The sequence below is a fragment of the Hyaena hyaena genome, unplaced genomic scaffold, assembly GCF_003009895.1.
Source record: "Hyaena hyaena isolate Hyena2069 unplaced genomic scaffold, ASM300989v1 scaffold_1176, whole genome shotgun sequence".
NCBI classification, from domain to species: Eukaryota; Metazoa; Chordata; class Mammalia; order Carnivora; family Hyaenidae; genus Hyaena; species Hyaena hyaena.
In genome coordinates, this window is record NW_024081810.1 from 186,796 (window position 1) to 209,797 (window position 23,002).

General features: G+C 38.9%; 1 protein-coding gene across 1 annotated transcript in view; it reads right to left on the reverse strand.

Moving 5' to 3' along the window:
• Positions 1 to 5,828: 5,828 nt before the first annotated feature.
• SLC35G2 (solute carrier family 35 member G2) overlaps positions 5,829 to 23,002 on the reverse strand; it is a 40,474-nt gene continuing 23,300 nt past the window's right edge. The window contains exon 2 of the mRNA XM_039222703.1: positions 5,829 to 7,222. Within this exon, the coding sequence (XP_039078634.1) occupies positions 5,966 to 7,204 (1,239 nt within the window). The 5' untranslated portion in view covers positions 7,205 to 7,222 and the 3' untranslated portion in view covers positions 5,829 to 5,965. The remainder of the gene's footprint in view (positions 7,223 to 23,002) is intronic.

Sequence of the window (23,002 nt, forward strand, 5' to 3'; positions counted from 1 at the left end):
GCTCAGTCGCTCCCTTCCCTCCTATCCCTGAAGCGAGGGCTGTCTGCGCCGCGATCGGATTGGGCATGCCCGCATGCCAATCAAGCAGTATGTTGGGCGTGGAGCTGGCTGGGACAGCTCCGCGGAGAGAGAGCGAGGGGTTGGGACGCGCCTGGCCTGACCCTGACTCATGTCGCTTTTGCCTCTCCGGTTGCTCTGGCAGATTACTTTGGGCCTTTCTTCCTCAGTGCCACATTAGAGACTCCATAGCAGAAGTTATTGCTTCCCAAGTAAAGCCCCAACTGTTCTGGGAGCTCCCCTCTGGTTTCGCCACCTGAAAGAGGGTCTTGCCAGCAGATTTTTAAGGGCGGGGAGCAAAAACGAAAAACAAACCAAACGGCCTGAAATGGGGACTTGAGAGAAAAATGTAAGACGTACGGTTAATTTGAGCCACAAACCGAAATAAGCTGAGTCTGAAGGCCTTCCAAGTACCCAGGTGCATGGGTAGCTTCCAATCTCTGTGGTAGCCATTCTTTGGGGAGGACAACGACCTTCGGTGCCAGATGTGCCCATTCTTGGGGACCCTGTCCCAGCCACGTGCCGGGTCATCAATAAGTTGGTTCTCCTCACGCCAGTACTGCAGCCCCTCGCCCTGAGCCTGAATTATTCCTGCTGAACAATCTCTGTGGCTCTGCTTCCTTGCCTCCTCAAGGAAGCCTGGTGTGTTAGGTCCCTTTCATGGAGCACAGGTATTTTCCCCATCCAAGCTGTTGAGTTTGTCCGTATCCGTACTTGGATTGTAAACTCTATTAAGTCAGGAATCATGTCAGTATTGTTTTTCCCCACTGCCTAGTACATGACAGATCGTTAAGTAAATATTGTTTAAGTAAAAATTAGTACATCTGGGGGCACCTGGGTGGCTCAGTCGGTTAAAAGCCCGACTTCGGCTTAGGTCATGATCTCACTGTTTGTGAGTTGGAATCTGGCACCTGGATCTGTGCTGACAGCTCAGAGTCTGGAGCCTGCTTCAGATTCTGTGTGTCTCTTCTCTCTGCCCCTCCCCCGCTCGCACTCTGTCTCCTCAAAAATAAGTAACATTAAAAAAAAATTAATACATCTTCGTATCCTTTCTTTAATCCTCGCCTGACTGTAACCAAGAGTTCACACTTTTCTGCATTTAACTTAAAAATTATTCTTTTGAGTACTGATATATGTGGTTTGAGTGCCATTATTTAGGATAACAGGGTCAAGCACAAATCACCTATGACTTCACCTGACTTCAAGTTGGCTTCAGCAAGTAAACCATGATGAAACTCTGGCCAGCTATTCTATGTCTCTATCCCATTATTAGCATCCAAAGTGAATAATGTAAGTGAATTTTAAATTAATCTAAATGTCTAAAATACCTTTGCATATTTTATCGTGCCTGCTACAGACCATTATATCCCCTCCCAAAATTTATATATTGAATCCTTAACCTGCAATGTGATTGTATTTGAAGTTGGGCCTTTAAGGAGGTAGTTAAGACTGATGGAGATTAGTGTTCCTGTAGAGAGAGCAGAGAACTTGCTGTCTATCTCCACCATGAGAGGACAGTGACAAGGGGGCCCTTGTCTTCCAAGCCTGGAAGACAGCTCTCCTCTGTAATTGACCATGCTGAAACCCTGATGTGGGACTTCAGCTTCTACTGGTTGGTATTTGTTGTTGGAGGCTCAAGCTAATACAATAGTTTTATTTGTTGAAACATCTTATAAAGTTGTGGATTGAGATACTATTATATTCATTTTTGAAGCTGGAGAAATGATTGTTCAGAGGTTAAAAAACTGTTTCTCCAAAATCATACAACAAACTGTTAGCAAAATGTGGCTCAGTTAAATTCTACTTACACATATTTGACATATGATGTGTTTGCGGGTGTTAATGCAAATACAACAGATAAAGTGGTTCTTGCCATCAGGTAGCTCTTCCTGAAGCACTGCCTTAATTGGGGAAAATAAACTCAGAAAAATATGCGAAGTCATCAGTTTGGATTTTATTGTATAAGGGAATATGTATTTTGAATTCACCAATGGTCTGGAAAGATGGTTCACAAGGTTCTGATCCAGATGTGTCTGAGTTCTGTTCTATTTAAGTAATAGAAGTAAGGGAAAGAGGGGCGCCTGAGTGGCTTAGTCGGTTAAGCGTCCGACTTTCGCTCAGGTCATGATCTCACGGTTCGTGGGTTCGAGCCCAGCGTCGGGCTCTGTGCTGACTGCCAGCTCAGAGCCTGGAGCCTGTTTCAGAGTCTGTGACTCCCTCTCTCTCTGACCCTCCCCTGCTCACGCTGTCTCTCTCTCTCTCTCTCCTAGAAATAAATAAAAAAAACACTTAAAAAAAAAAAAAAGAAGTAAGGGAAAGAGATTTTTAAAAAGCCTTTTAGTTCCCTGTAAATATGTTTTTATTTTCCTTTTAGTTATCCTTCTTCAAGTTTCCTCACTACCCGTTCTTACCAGGAAATCTTTATAGAAATAAAGAAAGGTTCAAAAAAAATGAAAAGGAGAAAACATTGAAGAAAAATAATGATGAAACAACAAAGCATTGAGGAAAAGGATAGATAGGCAAAAATCATGTATGAAATTGTGGTATGGTGACTTAGAAGGAATCGAGTACATGTTCTTATGGGGTGGGAGTTGTCCCAGAGACTTCCTTTCACACACTCTCTCTCCCCAACTTTCAAACATAAGCATGCATGTGGCCTCTTCTTCCTCTCTTTTAGCGAAACTCAAACCAAAAATGGGAATCACCCCCTGGTAATTAGTGCTGAGTGGCCCGGGGACTAGCCAGAATCAGATGACAATAAAATTTGGGCCAAAACCTATGACCTATGGATTGGAAATGGGGCTTTGGAAATGTAAGAAATAGCAAGTCTATGATAAAAACATTCAGGCAGCTCACTTCATTAATCTCAAAGGAAAGGATTTGGGAAGACAAGGAAGGGAAAAATGAGCCTCCATGTCTCAAGACCTTTCCCAGGAAACTTGATAGCTTATAGTTAGAAATGCTTAGACAATGATCTGGTTTAGCATCACTGCTGGCTAGGACTGTTTAGGACGACAACAACAACAACAACAACAACAACAACAACAAAAGAGCCCTACCTGCTAATCAATAAGAAGTACTAATCACAAGCTTGACTGTGAAGTATAGAATTTAGTGGACCCTGGTAGCTAAATTTAATATCTGGACAGAGTATTGTTATGCCTTTACAAGAATTACTTCAACAAAAATTTATTGACTCCTCTCTGTGGTAGGCACTGCAATAGGTACTAGAGATCTAAAGATCAGTCTTAAGCTGAAAGGAGCTCAATCCAGTGTCAGAGAATTAGCTTTAAATATATTTATTATTAATATAGTTAACACAGCAATAGATATGTACATGGGAACATTAAGCCACAGGGGGAGTCGTACGGTCAAGCTAGTCAGGCAAATAAGTAGGCAAAGAAGAGAAGGGCTTTCCACATGGAGGGACCTGCACTGAAGAGGGTATTACACAATCAAAAAGGTATTACACAATATTGCTGGAGCAGAAGATGATTAGAAATGTAGGCAATAGCAGGTTGTAGAAATTAAGGACTTGATTCTATAGATGATATGAAACCATCAAAGGGTTTTTTTGTTTTGAGCACTTTAAAATGTCATTCTGTTGTTTTCAGGCCTCCATCGTTTGTGATGAAAAGCTAGCTGTAAGTCTCATTGTTTTCCTGAATGTCATATGTCTTTTATTTTCTGGCTGCTTTTAAAGTTTTGTTTCTTTATCTCTGTTTTTCAGCAGCTGCACTATGTTTCTAGGTGGGGTTTTCCTTGTATTTATGCTGCTTGGAGTTCACCTATTTTTCTGGATCTGTGGATTGCTGTTTGTCGATGTTGTTTCCTTTTATCAAATTTAGAAAACTTTTGGCCAATATTTCTTTCTGCCACTTTCCCTCTCTCTTCTTTTCTGAGACTACATTTACATTTACGCTAGACTTCTTTGTCCTTAGTACCGATTATTCAGGCTTTGTTCATTTTTTTTTCAAATCCTTATCCTTCTGTGCTTCAATTTGGATAATTTCTTCAATTTGGATAATTGAGAGCCAGTGTCTGATAATGCCTGGAATATCTGAACATTAACATTTTCCCAAAAGCACATCACCCTACTAATGACTGCAGGTTCCTTTGGGGGAGTTTACAGACACATTAGTCAAGAAGACAGAAATCACAAGATACGATAACAGACAGAATCTAGTATTGGGTACTGATGGACTGAAAAAGCAAAAAGGGAGCCCTGCAGTAGACCAGAGGGATAACTGTACAGAGCAGCTACGGCCATTAGGGCAACTGAAAAAGAAGGGTCAAGGCTGGACTATAAGGTCTCAGAAATTCAGAGGAATGACCCAGCTAAGCTGTAGTTCAATTCCCTGAAAGGAGGCTATTTAACTGGTCCTTCAACTACTGAGAGGGATATCATGAGGCTGGTTGGGGGATGGAGAGTGCCAAAAAGAAGCTCAAGGCTGAGATCAAATGCTGCCATTGGAGCAAAGGACTATTGCTTACTGCTGGGGTAACAATGACAGAAACTGCAAACAAATGGAAAGGCAGAAATCCTTTTTTCCCTTCTGTCTTCCAGGCTCCCTCTAATGCCTTTTATTGGTGGAACACAGTGAGACACCAGCTGGCATAGAAAAAAAATGTACTTTGCAGGGTCTGAGCCATTGTATCACAGAGGAAAGTACAGAAGGGTGAATTTGGAGCTAAGATAGCTCAATAACAATAGCTTAATAACCATATTAACTTTTGTTGCGCTAAATTAGTAAAAACTGCCCAAATTAGACCCAAATTAATGCTACCTTCTATGCTTTTACAGAATTGTATGCCCCTTTGAAAAGACTTTCAAGTTACCATGTTGTAACAATTTTCTGCTATACTCGATTCCTGTTACTATCATTATTAAGAAGTACCTTTTACTGCAGCTCTCATATGTACTTGCTACAAAATCATAAACAAGGGCAGTTTTGGAAAAGATTTGTAAAACTGATAAATAGACCCTGCCCCAACATTAAGTCTCCCACAATTAGGTACAAAAGGGCATAGACAAATAGAGCTGTCAAGAATCCAGTCCTCTCCCTACTTCCATTTTGAATGCATTTCTTAATGTAGCCTTAGCAAAGAGAAGACCAATTTCCTATCTCTAAGAAGGACAGCTACTAAGGTCACTGAAAAAGCAGCACTATTCCTTTGTTCCCTCTTTCTTGCCTCAACTCAAGCTCCCTTACACAACCCAATTACCTCTGGTTTTCTTTTTTCTTTTTTTTAATGTTTGTTTTTTTTTCAAATGTTTATTTATTTTTGAGAGATCTCAAGTGAGATGAGGGCAGAGAGAGGGAGACAGAAGATCTGAAGCAGACTTCTGACAGCAGTGAGCCTGATGTGGGGCTCAAACCCATGAAGTGCAAGATCATGACCTGAGCCAAAGTCAGACGCTCAACCGGCAGTCACCCAGGCACCCCTCAACCCTAGTTTTCTAATGTAAACAGGTGACAAAAAAGGACTTGGTATTAAGCATTTCACCTTATTATGTTCTTTTCAAAAATGAATATTTTTGAATATTTAAGGGTTTTTGTTGAACATTTGCAGAACATTGGGCATGAATATTTTTTTAGGACCACAAAAGTTCCATCCAAAAGGGGTCATTTCCTTAAGTCCTATGTTCTTTAGTGATGAAAGTTAACATTCTCCTACCACAATGACCTTTTGTTAATAATAGTAAAGACACTGGGTTCATGGTGTTTCACATATTTATTAATACTTGATTTTGAATATATTAGACTAAATTTTCTACATCTCCATATATTAATTGTATATTATATAGCACTCTGTCAACTATATAACACAAGACATTTATAGGTAAACATTAAAATGGCAGTGTACCTATTAATAAGTGAATGTTAACAAAGTAATAATCAAGTACTCACTTAATGGGAGAGTCTAGTATTTCCTGATAATCCTGCCTTCTTAAATTCCTCCAATAAAGTTTATAACCAGCAAGGACAAAAACACTAATCATAATGATTACCCCTCCAAAAACATCATAGACACTAGGAAATATATGTAACACTAGAAGCTGCAAGACCATAGCTACTACAATCTCCAGGTGTTGCACTGTGCTGACCAAAGCTGGATGGAATTTGTCCAAGGCGTAATAAACTCCTAAGAATGCTGCAGTAGAACAGACACATATGGCAATGAGATAACTCCAGGTTTCTCCATCTAAGGGAATGATGGGTTCTTGAAGAACAAACATAGTAGATATTCCCCAGATTGTCCCCGTCCAACCAAAGGTAAATAGTGCAGTCCACATGCTAATCTTCTCTTTAATGGATCTGTATACTATCATGGAAAGAGCAGTGGTCAGTCCAGCCATCACAGTCATAGTGTACCCAAAGGCTTCTTTCCAGGCATTTAACAAAGAATTGTCTTCATCAACAATGTTGGGGATCATGACAAGACAAACACCTAAGATGCTGCAAACAACGGTAGCCATGTCAACATAAGCCATTTTCTCATCCACAAGTAAAAAAGCCAAAATAGCACTGAAGACTGTGGTTGTGGCTCTCCACATAGTGGTCCCATTACTGGGAGGAACTATTGAAAATGATGTATAAGCACAGGTTATAGAGATGACATTGCATACACCATAAAAGAAGAGTCGTAATCTGTATCCACTGGGACCAAAGGGCGCCTCCTGGTAGTAACACACAACTAACACAGATAAGACCTGTAAGACAGAACGGATAAAAATCAGTTCTAGGGATGGAACTTTAGAACGATCAGAAACAAGCCTAGTGATAAGAGCTACACATCCATGAGCCAAAGCAGATCCAAACAGCACGATCCACATTTTTCTGGATTGAAAAATGTTTTTTTCTGCAAAGCTCTGGAATTGTCCATTATCATTGGTCACTGGGTCTTCTGTTGGCAGAGGTCGAGTATCCATGGTTCCAAAGAAAGTCCTTCCTTTTCGTTTCATTTCACTCAGTAGGCCTTTCTTTGGATTTTCTTCCATAAAATTTCCATAGTCTTCATTGATTTCTTCATATCCATCATCCCCAGGCTGGGGATAATGAGAAGTATATTTCACCATCACAGTGTTGGGATGTATTTTCACTCGCTTTTTAACTGGATATTTTTTGGAAGGAGAAGTATTCATTTCTTCAGATAAGTAATTCTATTTAAGAAAAAAAAACCAATGTACATATTTATTAAGTGGAAATTTAGTTTTAATTTCTATTATAATCATACACACCAATTTAATAATAGAAAGTAGAGGTTGTAACAGGAGTTTTAAAAAAAAAAAAGTAATAGTAAGAACATCTGACAGTGCCTTATCAGATGTAGGAAGCCCAATGAAATTGTCTGCACTTTTTCCATTCTCATCCTACGTCTGCCCCTATTTCTCATTCTCCTTATTCTTTGTCTCACAGCTCTGTTGCTTATCTTTACACCTCAAACAACTGATATTTTTCCATCTTTTCATTCCTACCTGTTTCTCTACTCATCCAAGAAAAACACAGAGAAGTAAACAACTTAGGTAAAATCTTCCCTTTCTACTGTGTTCTTTTGTCTATTATAAATTTTAAATGGATAAATCCAAAGTTTTTTTATATAATCCCTTCTGTATAATATCACATTTAGCTTTATATTACAAATTATAGTCTTTTCTACATTTATTCCGGGCTCCCCATACACATTCAGATATATAGGTAGACCAAAATTAGAAAATAAATAAAATGGGGATGCCTGGGTGGCTTGGTCAGTTAAGCATCTGACTCTTGATCTCACCTCAGGTCTTGATCTCAGGGTTATGAGTTCAAGCCCCACATTGGGCTCCATGCTGGGGGTGGAGCCTACTTTAAAAATACAAAATAATAAGTACATAAATACATAAATAAATGGATTTAGTGACAGTCATGCATTGTTGGTGTATACTACCTCTCTGATGAGCAATTGGTTAATATGTATTAAGATTTTGACTGAAAGTACCCTTTAACTCAGCAATATCATTTCTTTTTTTTTATTTTTAAAGAGCTTCAAGGTTTTTTTTTATGTGTATTTATTTATGTTTGAGAGAGAACACAAGTAGGGAGTGGGGCAGAGAGAGAAAGGAAGGCAGAAAATCTGAAGCATGCTCCAGGCTCTGAGCTGTCAGCATAGAGTCCAATACAGGGCTCAAGCCCATAAACTGTGAAATAATAACCTGAGCCAAAGTCAGACACTTAACCAACTGAGCCACTCAGGCACCTCTCAGCAAAATCACTTCTAAGATTTTATCCTAGAGACGTGATCACAAGATGCTTTTTATCTTATGTGTTTAAAAAAAGGAAAAAACAATACATTTTTATATGTGTTTATATAACAAAGAAATTATGGAAAGATACAAAGTAAACTAATAATTATTAGGGTAGAACAAGGAACAAAAATGGAAGAAAATATTTTTTACTGTATACTTTTCTGTATTTTTATTTTTGAATCACAATATTGTTCAAAAAATAAATTATAAACTAAAACAAGATGTTCTGTTCTTGTAGGAAAAGAGAATACAAAAAATGTGGAAAAAATATAGGAATAGGAGGGTTCACTATAGCTTACCACAATGACCCTTCATACATTAAAATACTATGCTATAGGGGCACCTGGGTGGCTTAGTAGGTTAAGCGTCCGACTTTCGCTTAGGTCATGATCCTGCGGTTCATGGGTTCGAGCCCCGCGTCGGGCTCTGTGCTGACTGCCAGCTCAGAGCCTGGAGCCTGTTTCAAGAGTCTGTGACTCCCTCTCTCTCTCTGACCCTCCCCTGCTCACGCTGTCTCTCTCTCTCTCTCTCTCTCTCCTAGAAATAAATAAAACATAAAAAAAAATTTTAATGAATTAAAATAAAATAAAATAAAATACTATGCTATATATCCATTACAAACAACAATGCAGATCTTTACTGACACTGAAAGATGTCCATGACATTTTGTTGAGTAGGGAAAAAATACTTTTTAATTAAATGAAATAATGCATATAAAAAAATTTGGCACAGTGCAGGCATATCATGAACTCTCAACAAATGTTGACAAGAATTCAGTTTCCTTTTACCTATAATTAACTCTCTTAAAGCACTAGGTATCTTCTACATTGTAATTCTTTCTTCAAGACATATTTGTTCACTCAGTTCTCTTTCCTGTTCATTCTCTTTCTCTTTTTCTAAGACCAATTTCCTATTTCCTCCCCAATGATTCCTCCCCTCCCTTCTAAAAAAAAAAGAAAGAAAGAAAGAAAGAAAACCTTTTTTTTTTTTTTTTGTCCTTATGACATACTCCCTGTCCTTGCCAAAAACTCACCAGGATCTTAAACCATGGTCTAGAAATCAAATCCTATTTTGTTCTTTGACACCATCTGGGTAGCCAACTGTTTCATACCTTTTTACTCTTTTCTCTTCTAAACACCATCTTCAGTTGGAAGAAGTCATTTGAAAAAACACCACCTGTGTGTGCCTCCAAGTTATTCACTTTCCTAGCCCAGACCTCCCTCTTACAGTCATCTCTGCATATTGCTGTCAAGCTAATATGATGTTCTTTCCTTCCAACATTTTTAAACATTTATTTTGAGAGAGAGAGCACACACAAGCAGGAAAGGGGCAGAAGACAGAAAGGGAGAAAGACAAAATCCCAAGCAGGCTCCACATTGCCAGTGCAGAACCCTATCTGGGGCTCAAACTCATGGAACTGTGATATCATGACCTGAGCCGAAGTGAAAAGCTGGATGCTTAACAAACTGAGCCACCCTGGTACCCTATCTCTTTTCTTCCAACTTTTATCAAGTTGTGACTTTAGCTTCAATAATCCCAAATTGAATAGTCTTCATCTCCCACATAGATTTTCCTTCCCTAACTTCCTCATTTTTTTGGTGATCCCACCATTTCTCCAGTTCCCCAAACAAGAAACCAGGGAATACTCTGAATTATCCTTTTTGCTGCCACACTTCCATTTGGTTATCAGTCTTGCAGTTCTTGTCTTTGAAACACTTCTCAGATTTTTCCTTTCTTCTCCAATTCCATTTTACCTTTGTGATTCTGGATCAGGTTATTGTGAATTCCTATCTAGAATATTGCAACAGCATCCTAACTAGATCCCTTGAATCCTAACCCTTCTCCCTTAAAATCTACCTATATTATACCACTGCCACTTTAATCTGTCTTTAAAAGATTCAAAACAAAACATTCCCTTAAGCTTTCCCCACTTTTAAGAACTTACAGTGATTTTTTTCCTGGCTACCTCATTGACTCTCAACTCTTTTGCCTGGCTCTCCAGACCCTACCTCATCTAGTCCCTATCAGTACTTGACTCCTTTAACACACATACTGCTGGGACCAGTCAAATGCTCTCCCTGACCTAACTCCCCACATGTACGTGTCGTATCTCTAAAGTCTTTATTCTCACTAGTTTCCTCCACTCCAACTTTCAAAATATTGTTCATCTTTTAAGAAGGGACAGTCCAAATTTTGCCTTTTAGAAACAAGCCTTCCCTCGTCACTCTAGCCTCTTATTTTTTCCTTCCTTGTTTAACATCTGAAGTAGTTCTTCTAATTTTTGTAACTTAAATCATTTTATTATTTAGTTTTCTCAACTCAGTGGCATTTCATCTCCAGTCATTGTATTTATTCATTTAAAAAATTTATGAATATAATTTATTGTTGAATTGGCTTATATAAACACCCAGTGCTCATCCCAACAAGTGCCCTTCTCAATGCCCATCACCCATTTCCCCCTCTTTCCCACTCCCCTGCCAACCATCTTCAGTTTGTTCTATATATTTAAGAGTCTCTTGTGGTTTCCCTCCGTCCCTCTCTGTTTGTAACTATTTTTTTCCCTTCCCTTCCCCCATGGTCTTCTGTTAAGTTTGTCCTGATCTACATATGAGCAAAAACATGAAATGTGTCCTTCTCAGACTGACTTATTTCACTCAGCATAATACCTTCCAGTTCCATCCACATTGCTGCAAATGGCATGATTTAATTCTTTATCATTGACAAATAGTATTCCAATGTATATATAAACCACATCTTCTTTATCCATTCATCAATTGATGGACATTTAGGCTCACCAACCTTTGTATTCAAATTTCTATGTTAAAATCTCCTTTCCTTGCTAGTTAGCAAGTATCTTGATGACATCTCTTTTAGAACCCATAACTTCTCCTGTGCTGCCCGTTGTTACAGTTTTGTCTCATATCCATTAAAAGCTTTCCCCTACCCATTGCAGGCCAGATTTGTAGCTCCAGGGGCATGGATAGGGAGAGAATGTGGTCTCCCATTCTGCTCCTGCTCCTATTCTCTCCCTTTGTAGTCTGTAGAAGGATGATGACTCTGCCTCTAGGACACCTCTTCCATCTCCCTGTTCTAGACTCTAGCTCCCCTGGTGTATTGGCACAGGGAGAAAGGAAAAGGAATAGAACACATGTTTTATATTGGCTGCTGTTATGTGATGGCTTTTTGATGTATAAACTTGGCTGTACTGAACTATATTCCCTAATTATTTAATCAAAACTAATCTGGGTTTTGCTGTGAAGGTATTTTGCAGATGTGAGAAAAACCCCTAATTAGTTGACTTTAAGTTAATCAAAAGAAAGTCTGTTCTGTAAGGGCCTGACATGAATGGGTGAGCATGTTAAAAGAGGGCTTAGGGGGTGCCTGGGTGGCTCAGTTGGTTAAGCATCCAACTTCGAATCAGGTCATGATCTCACGGTTTGTGGGTTAGAGCCCCGCGTCGGGCTCTGTGCTGACTGCCCGCTCAGAGCCTGGAGCCTGTTTCAGATTGTGTCTCCCTCTCTCTCAGAACCTCCCCTGCTCACACTGTCTCTCTCTCTCTCTCTCTGTCTCTCTCTCTCTCTATCTCTCTCTCTCTCAGAAATAAATAAAACATTAAAAAAAGTTTTTTTTGTTTTTTTTTTTTTTGAAAAAGAGGGCTTAGGCTTTTCTTGAGTTTGACGATTCCAAACCTTTAACTCCCTTAGGGCTCCAGCCTACTCTTGATTTTCTTTTCCTATTGCCAGTGGGTAAAGCTTCAGCTTGTGCTCATGGGATTCCAACATGTTCTTGATCTTCTCTTCCTGACTGCCTGCCCTACAGACTTCGGACTCGTTTATCCAGTCCCCACAATTATATTAGCCAACTCCTTGTAATAAATCTCTTACTGATTCTGGGTCTTAGGCTGAACCCTGATTCTGATAACATGGAGTGGAATTCACTCTTTGATTGTTGTCTTTGTTTCTCTGTTAACTCTGATAGGTCACTGGTACTTTCTAGGTTGCAGGTATCCAAATTCAGGCTATCTTGGGTAAATTTTGTAGGGCCTCCACATTACATAAATCTCTGATGTGAGAGCACCTGCTGCCCTAGGGCCTATGGCCCAAAGATTTTTGCTACTAGGTCCTCTTCCCTGGAGAACATCTCTCTTGGGCAGGTACCAACAGTATTTACTTGGCCCCAGGAAACACATCTCCTTACCACTCAGTGGAGTTTGCTGCTGTCCCCTTCTCTCCAATTTTATTTCTCTTTATTCAAACAAGCAAAAGTCGAATTAAAATGTGCTATTTATGCAGACTTAGAAATGGAGAATGAGAAGGCACACTCAGTCACTATACATAATGTTCTGGTAACTTTCACCCTCAGCTATAAGAGGGGACTTGCCTTTCCCTTCTCCCATTAAGAAAAAGCATAACATATTTCTTAAACCAAAGACCCATAATAGATAATATGATCCCTGTGACAGTATTTTCCAAAAAGAACCATAAATCTAGTATTTCCCATACAACATGTTTGGGTTTGTTTTTTTTTTAATGTGAATTTGACATTACTAAATAGAGAGGCAGGGTCTATATCCCTTCCCATTAAAAGTAGGTAGGCTTCTGTGACTGTTTCAACCAATAGAGTATGGCAGAAGTGAAATATTGTGACTTCTGAGGTGAGGTCATAAGAAGTAGAACAGCTATGTCTTCCTAGCTGCAATACTTTTGTTTGGAGCTCTGAGCCAACAGATAAGCAGTCTGACTGCTCTGAGGGTACCAAGGTGTGAGGATGCTCAAATTAGCCCATGTAGAGGAACCACATGGAATGTCCTGAAACTATGTAAAGAGGGAGAAATGCCTGGCCATCACCACCCCAAACTGCTCTAACCCCTTGCTGTTCCAACTGTAGCCACCCATCTGATTTCATGTATATAAGATACCCTGAGTCAGAATCTCCCTGCCAAGTCCTTTCCAAATTCCTGATCTATAGAAACTATGACAGATAATAAAATGATTGTTGTTTAAGTTGCTCAGCTTTGGAGCAATCTGTTACCTGCAGTAGATAACTGGAACACCCCACTGCCTTCCCCAGTGTTTTAAAGAATGAGAAGGAGTAGGGATCTCAGTGATAGTTAAAGTGAAAGGTCTCTTATATCTGGTCCTACTTGATGGACTTTCAAAAGTAGAACACTTTGCCCTCCATCCTAAGTTCATAGACACTAATTCCAAGATAAAAAGTTTATTCTACATCCTATTAGGCATACTTTAGTGTATTTAACCCTAGTCCAACTGCATACTTTAAACTAGTATTTGCACAGTGCAATTTATGTTCATTTCTATTCATGAATTAGTTTATGACAGATATATTACAGGTATTTTTCAACACTATTAATATTATATTGTGTCCCACTGATCCAAAAATCATCGTATAGGGGTGTCTGGATGACTCAGCCAGGTAAGTGTCCGACTTGATTTCAGCTCAGGTCATGATTTTACAGTTGGTGGGATTGAGCCCCACACTGACAGCATGGAGCAGCCTGCTTGGGATTCTCTCTCTCTGCCTCTCTCTTGGGTGTATGGGGGTGCTCTCTCTTTCTCTCTCTCTCTCTGTGTCTCTTTCTCTCAAAATAAATAAACATTTTTTTAAAAAGATAAAAGCCATCTTATGCTAAAAAGATACATAAAAATCTTCAGTCTCTCTAGTTTTCATTAATTTTAGGTTTCATGAATACATTTCTTTTTTTTTAATTTTTGTTTAATGTTTTACTTATTTCTAGAAGAGAGAGAGAGAGAGAGAGAGAGACAGTGTGAGCTGGGGAGGGTCAGAGAGAGAGGGAGTCACAGACTCTGAAACAGGCTCCAGGCTCTGAGCCGGCAGTCAGCACAGAGCCCGATGCGGGGCTCGAACCCATGAACCGCGAGATCATGACCTAAGCGAAAGTCAGTCGCTTAACCGACTAAGCCACCCAGGCGCCCCTCATGAATACAGTTCTTGAAGAAAACCTGAAACCCTGGCTAGTTCTTACATTTTGGCACATGTAAGAAAACATATATTCATTTCAATAAATATTAATTGAGGTACCATAAGTCCAGCATCATGCTAGGCTCTATAAATATAAAGATTAAATAGGCATGGTTCCTGCACTCAGTGCTCTCAGACTAGAGGAAGAGACATGTAAAGTCAAATTTAATATTTTAATGAGTTAATAATGTGAGCAACTACATGAAGTTCAGGGAGCTGTTGGAGTACATACAAAGGGCATCTAACCCAGATAAGGGGGAAATCTTAGCAAGTTTTCAGGTAAAAAGGATACCTGAATTGGGACTTCACACATATGTGACAATTCATCAAGTAAAGAGGAGGAGAAAAAAATTTTTTTTCTAAAGGTAAGAAATTTAAAACTCAGAAATGTTGGTTTTGAGTTCTGGCTCTGCCGCTAACTAGAGTAATAATTATCTCTATTTCAAGAGAAAGAGTTTTAGATGGTAATCATTGGGATCTTTTGATTCAACTCTCTTTAATATCAGTTTGTCTTTTTTTTATAGGTTTGTTTGTTTGTTTATTAAAAGAGAGAGAGAGAATCCCAAGCAGGCTCTGTGCTGTCAGTGTAAAGCCAGACACAGGGCTGAAGTACTTGACACAAATGGATTAAAAGGCTGCACAGTTTGGTGTCTGCTTGAACAATGGGGACAATTCAGTGTGGCAAGCCTGAAACCAATATTTTTGTCCAAAAGAAGCTGTTTCCTAAGCTACATTCCACAGCATAAGGCCCATGATTAATTCTCTTCTAAAGTTGCGAAAATACTGACATCCCTATTGTCTTGGTAGAAATCCTTGGGACAATACCCTTATCGTACCTAAAGTAAATGCTACTTGGTGGTAAGAATTTCTTTCTTTAGTGACCAGACTGATCCCTATAGTGGTAAAAACTATTAGCTATAAAACTGGCAACTACGATTCGATTATATTATAGTGGTTTAAATGTAGGTACTAATGTAGCATGACATTTATGAATAAAATTGGCTTTTAAATAAAGAACTGATAGGTTACGACCTTAAACCTGAGCAGCCTAGCCCTAAGATACTTTATTAACCCAATATGCTTTGACAATCTTGCCCCTGAGTGAAAATGAAAAGACTACACCTATCTGATCACCTAAAAGGGAGGACACAACAACCACCATTCCAGGATATCATGAGACATCAGGACACGCAGAGGCTCTGTGCTGTTCCATATACCTCCGGAGATCTGCTGAGAGAACCCATTCCTCCCTCCAAAATGATGATGGGAGCCCATGTTCAGAGGCCCCAAAGGCTGTCAGCATGATCCTACCCATCCTTAGTCTGAACCCTGGCTAGCATAACTCTTAACACCCTTCTTTGAATAGGGATTCTTCTCTCTTCCCCACTGCAACTCCTAAAGGTCAGGAGGACTAGAGGCAGCATTTAAGTTTCCTTGTAACTTATTAATACTCTTTGAGCCTGTACTTTTGTGTGCAAAGGCACACTGCTTTGAAGGACAAAGAACTTGCTTTGAAACTCCCACTTCTCAAACTAGAAAATCACTTCTTAAACTAATAGAGTTTAAGAGACAAGAATACTGATAATAACTGAGAAATAACAGAGTAGAAGATAAAGGTCATGCTGTTTTTTTGCATGAGGCACACTTAGGAAGTGAAGAATTTATCAGAAGGAATTAAATGTTTGCCTTTCTTGTAAAGTGTGATAATATTCATGTTGCATGTAAGTGGCAAGTAATAAAATCAAATCATGAAACTGAACAGTTTATGAAGATGTAAAAGAGGGCCTACAGGAAAAGTTAATTGTATAAGACGTCAATCAAATCCTCAGGTTATATAGGAACCTGCCATGGGCAAATTTGACAGAAGACTAAATAATAAAAGAGGAGACATATAGTCTAGTAGTCTCCTTTGGTGAACCAACTGAATATTACCTCTATAAAAATATAAAACAAAATTTCTAGAGCAAATTCTGAAAGTCAGATGTATTACTTAGGACATATATATCACATGTAATGGCAGACTTGCAATAAAAATATCACTCAGATTGCATCAGATTATTGCTTGACAAACAACGGTCCATCTACATCTCACTTAGGAAAACAGAATATAAGGCAAATAATCATTTCCCCTTTTGTGATACTTAGATTCAAGCATCCTTGCAATGAGCTATCAGAAAGAGACAAAGAAAACCTTGATTTAGCCAGATACCATGACAATATTTTCAGTACTCTAACAGAAACAATCAAAAATAGGATAAAAGCAAGAATGGAAAATCAAATAGAATAAAGAAAGGCAAAACTAATGGCTCTAAAATCCAGTGAAAACAGAAGGAAAGGTGGAAGAAGTCAGTAACAATAATACCATCAATAGCCAGGCATACTGATATTTACATTTGTATAGATAATGTGCTAAGTACTAAACATGAGTCAATTCAGCTTTGAGGAGAAGTGAAACCTTAGGAGGTTTAGGAATAGGGGAGCACTGGAGAAACAAATAAAATTTTGGAGAAAGCTAATGGCCTACCTCACTTTGAACTGAAAGAACTTAAAAGGAGGCAAAAGAAACTGATTTGGTAGACATTACTGAACACACTCATGTGAAGGGCACTAGATAGGCTATGTGGAGCAGGTCACTAGGTTCTATTGTTGAAAAGAATTTGTGCCAGAGGGTTGTTTAGAACTTTCTCACACAGTACCCAAAATTAGCCTCTCCTCCCTATTCCGCTCTGCTTTCCTCTTCCCAATCCCTTCCCTCTTTCCCTACTTTACATTCTCACTTTTACTCCTATCTCTCACAGGAGCCCTGTCTGACAATCTAGCCCAGAAGGAGCTACCACTTACTCATGCAAATGATCTCAGGTAAAATATGTATCTCACTGCGTTAATGACAAAGTATTATCACTGTCAGGATCACGTTCTGCTTTCATAATAGACAAAACCTATTTTCATTTTCCAAAAATCTTAAGTTTTCTGACGGGTAGTTAGAGTGATGATGACAAAATATCTGTATGGAAAGTAGGAGAAAAAATCTCAATCCCATGACCACTTCTGTCACAGAGAATCCTACCCTAAAACCTGGCTTCTTGCCATACAAACTAGTTGTTGTACACTAGTTTCACTCCTCTGGGTCTTTTCCCTCTGCCACTTGGTACTCAGCTTCTGCCTCCTTCTGTCATTTTGTTCTCTTTGTGTACGACAATGTTAAGTTTTAAAAAGTAGTGGTTCAGGGCTCCTGGTGGCTCGTCGGTTAAGCGTCCGACTTTGGCTCAGGGCATGATCTCACGGTTCGTGGGTTTGAGCCCCTCGTCAGGCTCTGTGCTGACGGCTAGCTCAGAGCCTGGAGTCTGCTTCAGATTCTGTATCTCCCTCTCTCTCTGACGCTCCCCTGCTCTCTCGCTGTCTCTCTCTCTCTCTCTCTCTCTCTCTCTCAGAAATAAATAAAAAACATTTAAAAAATTTATAAAAAGTAGTGGTTCTTCCATGTGTATTTGGTGGACAGAGGTTGGGAGTAGGGGAGGACAACCTATGTGCCCAAACCGACAAATGGAAAATGAAAATGTGGTATATTGATACAATTGAATATTATTCAGCTATAAAAAAAGAATGAAGTTCTAACAAATACTACAACATGGACAAACCTTGAAGATATTATGCTAATTGAAATAAGCCAGACACAAAAGGATAGCTATTGTATAATTCCACTTAAATGAGATATTTAGAATAGGCAAATTCTTAAAAACAGGAAATAGATTAGACGTTACCAGGGGTTGGGAGGAAGGGAAATGGGGAATTTTGCTTAATAGTTACAGAGTTTCTGTTTGGGATAAGGAAAATGGTTTGGAAATAGTAGTGATGGCTGCACATATTGTGAATGTAATTAATGGCATTGAATTATACACTTAAACATGGCAAATATGATAGTTTTTTGTGTCATGCATATTTGACCACAAGTTTTAAAATTAAAAAGGCACCTGGGTGGCTCGGTTGAGCATCAGACTTCAGCTCAGGTCATGATCTCGTGGTTCATGAGTTCAAGCCCAGCATTGGGCTCTGTGCTGACAGCTCAGACCCTAAAGCCTCTTCAGATTCTGTGTCTCAGTCTCTCTGCCCCTGCCCTGCTCACACTCTGTCTCTCTCTCTCTCTCTCTCTCTCAAAAATAAATAAAAGCATGAAAAAATGTTTTTAATTTAAAATTTAAAAAGATGGGACAAGGGGAGTTGTGGTTCCTCCTGTGTGGCTTGGAGGTGAGAGGGGGAGACAATGCTAGGCACTGGTATTTTTTTTTTATTTTTTTTAATGTTTTATTTATTTCTAGGAGAGAGAGAGAGACAGCGTGAACAGGGGAGGGTCAGAGAGAGAGGGAGTCACAGACTGAAACAGGCTCCAGGCTCTGAGCTGGCAGTCAGCACAGAGCCCGACGCGGGGCTCGAACCCACGAACCGCGAGATCATGACCTAAGAGAAAGTCGGATGCTCAACCGACTAAGCCACCCAGGCGCCCCGGCACTGGTATTTTTTAAAACCTCCCTAATAATCTGAATGTATAATTTCCTTGTGCAAGAACGACCTGACTAAATAATCTGAGAGCCCTACTGGCTTTAAGATTTAATGAATCCATGTGCTAATGCAGGACTAAAGAAGACAGAGTAGCATAGAGTCAGAAATTTACAGCAAATCAAAACAAAATGGACATTGAAGCCAGACTGCCTGGATTTGAATCTTAGCTGCAGAACTTGTTGAAATTATGACCTTGGGCAACTTGTTTTAACCTCTTTGGCTATTTCCTCTTCTGTAAAGTTGCGATAATAATATTACCTCATAGGGTAGACTGAGAATATTAAACCAGTTAATACACACAAACACTTAGTATCTGGCATCTAGCAAGTGCTCAATTAATTTTAGTTTTTCTTTAACATTCTTCTGTCTGCCTGGAATGATCTGTTCCTCCCCCTTTTTGTCCTTGTCTATCTGTTGAGTTCACTTTTGTGCTTTAGTGGTTTGCCCAAGTGTTACTTCCTCCTTTGCAGTCTTCCTTGACCTCTCTAACCTTTGTGCCCTCACTGTCCCTGCATTCATTTGTTTATATCCTGTCTTTCCCACCAGATGGTACACTTCTCGATAGCAGACTTTCTTACCATTTTATCCTCAGCTCCTACCACAGTACCTGGCACATACTGGCACTCAAATATTTGTTGGATGGAATGAAATGGATTTGAAACCAAAGAGGGAGGCATGGAAAAAAATAGGGAATGATGTTAAGACTACTGACATCTCAACAAAAGTGAACTTGAGAAAGAAGAACAAAGCTGGAGGTATCATGCTCTCTGATTTCAAACTATAGTACAAAGATATAGTAATCAAGATCCATAGATCAAATGGAATAGAAAAGAGATCCCAAAAATGAATCCACACATATATGGCCAATTAATCTATGACAAAGGACACAAAGACATTCAACAGGGGAAAGATAGTCTCTTCTATAATGTTAATGAAAACTGAACAGCCACATGCAAAAGAATGAAACTGGAGCACTGCCTTACACTATATACAAAAACAAATTCAAAAAGGATTAAAGACTTAAATGTAAGACTTAAAACCATAAAACTCCTAGAAGAAACCATAGGCAGTAAACTCTTTGACATTGGTCTTAGAAATATTTTTTTGGACCAGTCTTCTCAGGCAAGGGCAACAAAAGCTAAAATAAAGGGGATTATATCAAGCTTAAAAAAGCCTTTGCACAGTAAATGAAAGCATTAACAAAACAAAATGGCAAACTCCTGATTCAGAGAAGACATTTGCAAATCAAACATCCAATAAGGGGTTAAAATCCAAAATATAGAAAGACCTTATGCAACTTAATATAAAAAAAATAGATTGAAAAATGGGCAGAGGACTTGAATAGACATTTTTCTAAAGAAGACATACAGATAGAAAACAGGCACATGAAAAAATGCTCAACATCACTAATCATCAGTGAAATACAAATCAAAACCATAATGAGATATCACTCATACCACCCACACATAATCAGAATGGCTATTGTCAAGAATGCAAAAAATAACAAGCGTTGGTGAGAATGTAGAGAAAAGAGAACCCTCAAACACTGTTAGGAATGTAAATTGGTGCAGCCACTGTGGAAAAACTGTATGAAGTTTCCTCAAAAAATTAAAAATATAACTACCATACGATCCAGCAATCCCACTTCTGGGTATTTATCTGAAGAAAACAAAAACACCAATCTGAAGAGATATGCATCCTATGTTCACTGCACCATTATGTACAATAGCCAAAATAGGGAAGCAACCTAAGTGTCCATTGAGAGATGAATGGATAAAGATCTGGTATACATATACTACAGAATATGACTCAGCCATTAAAAAAGAATGGAATCTTACCACTTGTAAGATTGGACCTAAAGGGTATCATGTTAAGTGAAATAAGTCAGATAGAGAAAGACAAATATGATATGATTTCACTTTTACATAGAATCTAAAGAACAAAACAAACCAAAACAAACAGACTCATAGATACAAGACACAAACTGTTGGTTACCAGAGAGTAGAGGGATTCAGAGTACTGAAACAGATAAAGAGGATTAAGAGAAACAAACTATTTTATTTATAAAATAAGTCATGAGGATAAAAAATACAGCATAGGGAATATAGTCAATAATTATCATAATAACTTCATATGGTGACAGATGGTAACTAGACTTATTGTGAGGATCATTTTGTAATGTTAAAAAAAATATCAAACCACTACAGTGTATACTTGAAACTAGTAGGATATTATATGTCAAATATACTTCAATAAAAAAGAAAAAGAAAACAAAGACTACTGACATCTCTAAAGGATCTTATAGGCCCAGATATTCACTCAATCATTGGTAGTGTTAGGTAACTGAAAGCTTTGTTTCCAATGATAATTAACACTACAGAAATTTTCCCTATTTTCTGCCTTTACCCTCTGTTAGTGAGGGTTCTCCAGAGAAACAGAATCAATAGGATGTGCATATTTATGCATACGTCGGAGAAATTAAGGATTCAGCTCCAGACCACCCCAATAAAGCAAATACTGCTATAAAGCAAATCAAATGAACTTTTTGGTTGCCCCGTGTGTATAAAATTAATGTTTAGAGGCACCTGGGTGGTTTAGTCTGTTAAGTGCCCAACTCTTGATTTTGGTTCGGGTCATGATTTCACGGTCATGATCTCACACTTTAAAAAGGTTATTTATTTGAGAGAAAGAGAGAGTGAGCAGGGAAGGGACTTGTCTCAGTGATAATGGCTGCTGACAGATCAGATGGTGATTGCTGAAGTTTGGGGTGGCTGGGGCAATTTCTTAAAATAAAATGACAATGAAGTTTGCTGCAACCGTTAAGTCTTCATTTAACAAATGATCTTTGTAGCATGTGATGCTGTTTGATAGCACTTTACCCACAGCAGAACTTCTTTCAAAATTGGAGTCATCCCCTCAAACAATCCAGCAACCAAGTTTTATGTAATATTCCAAATCCTTTGCTGTCATTTCAACAATTTTCATGACATCTTCACCAGGAGTAGATACCATCCAAAGAAACTACTCCTCTGTTCATCCATAAGGAGTGACTCCTCATCCATTCACGTTTTATCAGGAGATTGCAGCAATTCAATCCCATCTTCAAGCTCCATTTCTACTTGTCTTGCTATTTCTACCACATCTGCAGTTAACTTCCTCCATCGAAATCTTGAAACCCTCAAAGTCATCCACCAGAGTTAGAATCAACTTCCTCCAAACTCCTGTTAAAGTTATTTTGACCTCTTCCCATGAATCACAAATGTTCTTTTTAAAAAATTGTTTTAAGTTTATTTATTTACTTTTGAGAGACGCAGACAGCGTGAGTGGGGGAGGGGCACAGAGAGAAGGAAACAGAATCCCAAGCAGGCTCTGTATTGTCAGCACAGAGCTGGATATGGGGCTCGAATTCACAAAACCATGAGATCATGACCTGAGCCAAGACCAAGAGTCAGATGTTTAACCAACTGAGCCACTCAAACACTCCCCTAAAAAAAATTTTTTTTAAGTTTATTTAATGAATGTTCTTAATGGTATCTAAAATGGCAAATCTTTGGGGCATCTGGGTGGCTTAGTCATTAAGCATCTGACTGTGGCTCAGGTCATGATCTCACGGTTTGTGAGTTCAAGTCCACATCGGGTGAGCTCGTGCCCCAGCTTTGGGTAGATCACGAGCCCCGCTTTTCTCTCTCCCTCTCTTCTTCTTCTTCTCTCTCTCTGCCCTCCCCCATATAAAATAAAATAAAATAAAATGGCAAATCTTTTCCAAAGGGATTTCAATTTACTTTGCCCAGGTCCACCAGAGAAATCTCTATGTATGTCACTTATAACCTTATGAAATGTATTTCTTAAATAATAAGACTTGAAAGTCAAAATTACTCCTTGATCCATGGGGTTCAAATTGGATGTTGTGTTAGCAGGCATGGAAGACAACATTAATGTCATCGTATATCTTCCATCAGAGCTCTTGGGTGACCAGGTGCACTGTCAATGGGCAGCAGTATTTTGAAAGGAATTTTTTTCCTGAGCCGTAACTCTCAACAGTGGGCTTAAAATCCTCAGTAAACCATTTTATAAATAGGTATACTGTTGTCCAGGCTTTGC